The sequence below is a fragment of the Scomber scombrus genome, chromosome 21 (genome assembly GCF_963691925.1).
Source record: "Scomber scombrus chromosome 21, fScoSco1.1, whole genome shotgun sequence".
Taxonomy (NCBI): Eukaryota; Metazoa; Chordata; class Actinopteri; order Scombriformes; family Scombridae; genus Scomber; species Scomber scombrus.
In genome coordinates this window covers 16,496,003-16,503,710 of record NC_084990.1, presented here as the reverse complement: position 1 = coordinate 16,503,710, position 7,708 = coordinate 16,496,003, and the positions used below count along the sequence as shown (strand labels likewise).

Here is a 7,708-nt window from a genome sequence, read left to right as displayed (position 1 = left end):
TTTTATCATCTGAAATACGACCCTGGCAGCTGTAAACTCTGGCATTGACTTTTACACCTATTCTTAATTTTTCATGATTCCCCATTAAAGACAGTAAACGGTTAAATTGGCTGCACTGAGCTGACATGTTTTGGTTTAAGCACACTTTCAAAACGGTGGAGCAACGTCAAATGGTGCCAAAAGAAAAAAAGAAAAATGCGAGTTTGTGTGAGTGTATGAATTTTTAAAGTGTAATTCAGCCTTTAAAAATGGGTAAAATTCATTCTGAAAAAAAAAAAAAAAGATTTCAGTTTTAATTTTCTCAACAACAAATCCCTGAACTCGAGGTAAAATATAACAATAATTTATTGTTAATGAATCAGCTGGATCTCAAATTCTCTCCATCCTGTTTGTCACCTGAACCATTTTGGAAATTGTCAGTGACATTCAACAAATGCACAAAAGCACAGTTTTGTCATGTGCATGTAATTCTATGTACTATATTTACTGAATGTATATATTGCTTTATTTTAAAGAGCTTTCAAGAGATGCAGCCTGACAATCGATTAATTACTGCACAAAATTAATTATATTAAAATATCACCCATCCTGTAATAAAATTCAGGGGGAAAAATACACAAAAGTAGAGATATTATAAATGTGTGTGTCATATTTATACAAAACCAAGGTCACTAATTACTACTCTTGTATATCTCTATATAAGAAAATTATCGACACGTGATTTTTTTCGTTAAGATATGCTTTAGAGGACCAGTGTGTTTGTGTGTGTTTGTGTGTATGTGTGTGTGCGTTCAAATCAATAGGCCACACTCTCAGGTTATAGGCTAATGAGTTTATAACGCTGCAAAATGTAATATACAGTCTGGTTTTACTGCATTGTACAGGACACAGACCTGGCAATAAACCATGCACAACTCTTTAAAGAAATATTAAAAATTAAATAATTAAATAAGAGGATTTTTGCTGCTCTTCCACCAAACAAAAAAAGATCATAAAATATATTACAAATACTAACACATGTCATATTCTAAATCATTTTTTAGTTTTATAGTTTTAAACGCGAGTATCGATGGACAAAAAAACTGTTGTAATGATCCAATTAATTATGGGCAAAATTAAAAGCAAGTGCAAAATCAATCTTTCACGGTGTCGAGGATGAGATCAAATTGATGCTCCATCTGTTCACGCCAACGAGATTTGTAGCCCGGAGTAGAGCCTCGCTGCTGGAGCACACAGGCAGGATACAGTGTGGAAATCCAACACACGGGAATGTCAGGGAATATCTTTTTGTTGTACTATTACAGTATTACAGTAGTACAGTATTACAGTATTGCAGTAGTACAGTGCAGTACTGCGGGGAGGCTGCAGCTCAACTTGCCAACTTCTAAAATGTCATGTTTTTTTCGTTCAATAGATAAAATATCTACAATTCCTTCTCAAAATAAATATTTTAAGAAGAGTTGTCACACCTATATACTGTGTCTCAATAAATAATAAATACTCTTATTTGTACAATATATTGTACACTTTACCAGATTTTTAACGTCATTCTCAGTCTTGCAGGGTTGGATATGAATCTGCCAATATTTATAGAGCCACAAATTCAGCTCCATCACCATAAATCTCCTAACAAACCCCTCCCTTAAATCCAAAAGGATTAATATTCAACTTACAACCAGTGGTGTCAGCTCCCCTGTGCAGGGAAAACGCAGATCGATTGGTGAAGTAACGCGAGACAAGCAGTTGACTCTACAGAGGAGAGATGGAAGAAGAAAAAGAAGAAGGGGAAGAAAAAAACAGAGAAATGACACATATCCCACCTAGAAATAAAAGTTCTTCACCACCCAGACGTCTCGATCATCCTCCCCACAGTTACCTGAAAGTGTGAGCTGGTGATCGGCGACGGGTGGAGCTGCTGGACCCCTCGGTGCTCCTTCTTCCCTCTCCTCCTCTTCCTCCTCCTCTCTTCCTTCCTCCATGCCACCTCTCCTCTCTCCTCTGCACAGGCCATTAGGAAGCAGGGCAAAAGATAAATTGCTCTCTGTCAATACATTACACCTCTCCTAATGGGTGCACCCGGGCTCCAAAAACATTTTCCAAACTCTTGACATGCAGCAGCGTCGTCTTAAATACTGCAGTTGTGCGTGAGTGAGGAAAATGAGTAGGAAATGTATTTAAATTATATTAAATTATTTTTCATAAACCTCAAACATTTAGACAGTTTGTTTCCTCACATGACTAGAAGTATCAGGTTAATTATTAAAAGGTAAAACTGCAAACAAAAATAAATGGATCAATAATTCATTCACTCGTCCTATTGTTTCATTTTTCTGAATGGTCTTTTTGAAGCTCTCTGACCCCGCGGTTGTAGCAGCTGAATGGAGAGGCCTCCTTCTTAAAAAGAGAGGGGTTATAAGGCCCATCTGACCACAGTCAAACATGACACACACGTGCTGTTCAAACACGAGGCAAACAAAGTAAACACCGGTGTATTCATTTGGATATGTGCTCCCAACAACATCAAAAAACAAAATTTCCCTCCCTCTCTCCCTCCTTACCCAAAAGCCTAAATGCTTAATTTTTGCAGAGGGGGGGGGTCAAATTGTGGGGAGCAGGAGGGCATGTAGAGAGAGAGAGGGAGAGAGAGAGAGGAGGTGGGGGGGAGTGAGCGAGGGTGTGATGGTGGTGGTCTTATGGGGGGGGGGGGGGGGTGTAGCTTTAAGGGAAATGTGCAGCCGGCTGTGAAATTACAGCCTATAGTGCTACATATTGTACCAGAAGCTCACTCCAAAAACAGTAACAAAAAGAGAAATCATCCCCAAACCTGACCAGGAGGCAAGAGCGCGAGATGTGGTCGTCCGCCCCCGAGATATGCCCCCAACCCCAAAAACCCAACACCACCTACCTCCTCTCCAAAATGCCCACATATCTGGCGAGAGCGGAAAGTAAAGGAAAGGAAAACGTGTAAATCACGTGAAATTATGTATTTTATTATTATTGTTGTATTGTTGTATTATTATTATTTTTAATTATTGTCACTTCAGGCTCACAGAAATATAAAATAATTAACTGTTATTTCAGCAACCTTGAGATTTATTTTATTCTGGGTTTTTTGTATTTTTATATTGTTTTAATTTGCTTTTTCCTTTGTTTATTGTTTGATTTTCCCTTCAAGCACTTTGTAGTTTTAAGAAAAGTGCTACACAAATTAAGTTAATTATTTTTTTAGATAGCTAATATGTATTCTATATTTGAGAAATATGTGATGAACTGAAATACAATCTTGGATTATGGGAGAAGTTGTCATGTTCTGTGGATTCAAAAATATTTAAGGAGATATTTACATAAATGCATCTTTAATGTCATGTTACTCCACCATGCTTTGTTTACTTGAATGAGTTTGATGCCTTACTGCAGACGTAAAGTCTCATCAGCTGTTTAATTCATTAAAACCTGTAGTTTATAGATGTTTGTTCCACAGGAATAGTTTCACTCCTCAGTTTCATCACAGACACTCCAGTACAACCCAAGTTTTACTTTTTGTGGACTTCACCTGTGTTTGAGAGCGCCTTTACATTTGAGAAACTATACAGCGCCATCTACAGCTCCGTGCAAAGCAGTTTCACCACCACCACCACCACCACCACCTCCACCTCCACCATCACTGCTCCCAGTTTGGACCACTGCAATCATCACACCATCAGCTGAATGTAAAAAGGCCATTACTTCTGCATGTGCATATATCAGAGATCAGTTTCACATTTTCTATTTTAGATTACAAGAAAATGTCAGGTTATAAACAAATTAGTTTAGGCCTACTTGGGTTCCAGAGCTGACTTTAAAGACTGGTAATTTTTTTTTTCTAAAAAAAGAATAAAAAGACAAAAAAAAAAAAAAAAAAAAAAAAAAGAATCGAGCTATTCCGGGTTGTGAAAAGACTTGTTCACATATATATCCCGTGAATTCCCAGATAGGCTGTTAATCCGTGTAACAAAGGGAAAAAAGATCAGAAATAGACACATATTTCAAAAATGATCTCTATTTCATTGATTCAAAACTTCCAGCAAGCGACCGAATAATAGCTGTGATAATGTCTAATATACTCTGATATTTCTAACTCTGAATCCCTTCCTTCTCCCTCCCCTTCCTGCCGGTGTGTCAGACCCAAAGACCTCCTCATTTGGACCCACGGTTCTTTTGCGTTGGCGAATCACAAAGTGTTGGCATCTATTGCCTTTGTCTGACAAGTCATCCATATAAGCAAAGGGGGTCTGCAGAAGGGGAGGAGAGGGGGGGTGTGGGTGGGGAGGAGGGAGGGTTGCAGCTTTTAGAACCACAGACACAGAGAGAGGCTTCATTCCCAGCCCAAAGATCCAGCCTAACGCATCCAGCGCGAAAAAGAGAAACCCGATGTGTGTGCGCATGTTTCTCCGCCGTTTTGACGCGTGAATCAAGGCCACCAAGGATTGAGGAGATACCGGGCCGTGCACGCTGGACCTGAACGTTTAATTTCTTTGAAATAAACGCGGTCTACTCGCTGGCATGCTATGAGAATTACCTCTGGTCACCCCAGGCTTTGAAAAATACCGATAAACACAGGTCGTACCACTGAAAACAAGCCTTCTGTCATGCTGCGCACCTGCCAGACCTCCGCGCTCGGACCGGACTGTTAAAGAAAAGAAAGGCAACTTTTTGGGGAAAGAAGTTGCCATCTGATCGGTTGTTGAAGCGGGGGTGGAAGGGACAAACTAAGTCCCTCCATCGAGTAGAATCACCTTTTTTCTTCACATTTTCATCCTTGATAGGAAGGCGAAACGGCGACTTCAGTTGATTATCTGTCTTTCCTTTGCTATCCAATGGATATTCACTGCAAAGCAGACCCCTTTACAGCTATGCACCGTAAGTAGCACACCCTGAGTTCCTCTGCTACTGCAGCTTTTGCGTGAATGCGGGGGGAAAAAACAACAATAATAAATATATTATTTGTGCATATTACAAAGGCCTGCAGCAGGGAGCACAACGATTGTTTTTTATGCGCAAACGGCATTTTGGCGCATTAAAACAGACAAAGTTACAGGCTAATAAACTGACAGAGGCAAATATGTAAACATGAGGGTGATAGTGGAGTAAATATGCTCCTCTTATTTCACACCTCGGATTATGTGTGGAAATTTAAGACTAATAAATCTAGTAAGAATGTCATAAATGAGCACAATGCTGCTGCAACCTGTTTATGAAGTGCACAAATTAAACTTCATCATAGTAAACAAAGAACATGCGTTGGCAGGTGCTCTGTAATTTACACGTGTGTCACCCTGCAGCTTCCCGCGCAGTGTGATAGTATGACAGTGTGTTTAAGGCCTAATAAGTCAGGACACATTAGTCACATTTATTATTCAAATGACTCAAATAACAGCATACCCCTCTATGTCCAACTTCAGCTCACATACAGCGCGGCTTATGCTTAATTTGGTGAACATGTTTCAATAATTGATGACCTCTTCATTTACCAAAATAATATGTAATATGAGTGATCAAAGCTTGTTCAATTATTTAAAATGACCGTGCAGGGGAAATGAAAGAGCTTGCAACTTAATAGTCAACATGAGCCGTGAAGCTGCTGAGAAAATCTAAGCTCTGTGGTCAGAAACTTTAAAAGACTGGAGACCCAATATAATTCATATTTTTAATTATTTTCAAAAAATTAAACAGAAAGTGTGACACATGCCCATATAGGTTGAATTAAATTAGTGTAGTGTATCTGTATAACAAGTGTGGACAAAATTAAAAACGTGCCTCATAATTCAGCGTTCAAGAAGAAAAGCTTTGTGTTTTAATTTATTTTAAACAACAATGTTGTAATTAATCTGATTTTGAAAGTGAAAGCTGTTGATGAATTATGTCCCAGAAACACAAGTGAGGAAAATTAATTAAACACACCAGCAAAACTGTACAAAAATCTGCAAGTATACGCATAAAAACAGGCATGATTCTTAAAGTCATTTTTGGTTTATTAAAATAATAGTAATAATAATAGTAGTAGTAGTAGTAATAATAATAACAATAAAAGAAAAGAAAGAACATGTGGTGGTTTGCAGTGTTGTGATCATCTCTACTTTGCTTTTCTCTTAAATTGCCAAAAAACATTTATCCACTACATATTTGGATCAGTGACAGATAACTGACAAAATATTATAATTTGGTCATTGTGATGAATTTATAAAACGCAGAAACGTGAGGCACCTCAATGACAGAAACCTTCTGATAACATAAAAATAAAATAATAATAATGATGATAATAATAATAAAAGAAACAGGTACTTTTTAAACAGCAGTTTTTGTGTAGCATGCATCTCCTGCATCTTTCCAAGCTTCTCCATAAAATCATATATGCAGCATATAAATCCACCTGCTCCATAGGAAACAGTGCAACCACCTGCGCTTCTCTTCTGTTGTGCATATTATATTTTTCTCCAGTGATTTTTAATCCTGCTATATATATATTCATTTTTGTTTAAATTAAATGCTCACCTGCGTCTCCTCAACGACTTTACATAATGTTACGGTTGTGTTGCTGCTGCTGTTGTATCCCACGTAGGGCACGGCGGTGTGAACCAGCTCGGCGGGGTGTTTGTGAACGGCAGACCCCTCCCGGACGTGGTAAGGCAGAGGATAGTGGAGCTGGCCCACCAGGGCGTCCGGCCCTGCGACATCTCCAGACAGCTGCGGGTCAGCCACGGCTGCGTCAGCAAGATCCTGGGCAGGTATGTGAAGCGTCTGGCCCGCCCTGCAGCCAGGTACACCTGCTGGGAAGAGGGCAAATAAACAGCAGTGTAGAAGAGAGAGATGAACCTATAACATCTGATCTTTTTTTTTTTTTTTTTTTTTTTTTAATTTAATTAGTTTCAATTAGGATTCCTTTAAAAAATGATGAAAAGTTAGATTCTTAGACACTTATTTTAAAAAAGTAGTAGCTCCAAAGTTTGCAACATCCGCATGCTTCACTGAGATATTTTACACTAATATTAAACATCTATCTTTAAAAAAAAGGTATCTGCAGCACCAGTCTGAAATATGTCCTACTATCACCGCCTCATTGCAGAATATTATTTTTGCAGATACTACGAGACTGGTAGCATCAAACCAGGGGTGATTGGTGGGTCTAAACCTAAAGTGGCCACGCCAAAGGTGGTGGACAAAATAGCAGACTACAAGAGGCAAAACCCAACCATGTTCGCCTGGGAGATCAGAGACAGACTGCTGGCAGAGGGCATCTGCGACAACGACACTGTTCCAAGCGTCTCATCCATTAACAGGTAGGACACATTTCACTGCACCTCTCTGAATGATGATAGAAAAATGTGCTTAAAATTTCAGATATTATTTCTTGTTTCCATTGGTACATTTTTTTGAGTTTAAACAATGGGCTGCAGGATGTAAACAGTGTAATAAAGAGGGCCGGCAGAGCGCAAATTGGAAAGCATTTATCTCAGTATCTGTGGTAAAGCGCACCACCCACAAGCAGAAGATTGTTTGACCAACTTTGTGCTGCCCAGCGCGGCGAGGCTGCCTTTGGTCTCAGAGGTGCAATTCAATCTTTCAGACCAAACTCCCTCAACAATCAGCAGTACATCCAGGACTCAGTGAATCTGTCGAGATGAAAACCGATCAATATGCGGTGACCAGATCCCGTGGCGCTATAAAGCAG

At 39.2% G+C, this 7,708-nt stretch overlaps 1 protein-coding gene across 7 annotated transcripts in view; it reads left to right on the top strand.

Annotated features, from left to right (window-relative positions):
* Positions 1-4,850: 4,850 nt before the first annotated feature.
* Positions 4,851-7,708, top strand: part of pax2b (paired box 2b) — a 29,088-nt gene continuing 26,230 nt past the window's right edge. For 3 of the 7 annotated variants that reach the window (XM_062443144.1, XM_062443147.1, XM_062443148.1), the window contains exons 1-3: positions 4,857-4,899; positions 6,599-6,764; positions 7,119-7,316. In XM_062443144.1, coding sequence (XP_062299128.1) covers positions 4,857-4,899; positions 6,599-6,764; positions 7,119-7,316 — 407 coding nt within the window. Of the gene's footprint in view, positions 4,900-5,540; positions 5,544-6,586; positions 6,765-7,118; positions 7,317-7,708 lie in introns of all 7 variants that reach the window. The other 4 variants (XM_062443143.1, XM_062443146.1, XM_062443149.1 and 1 more) reach the window with 3 other exon arrangements.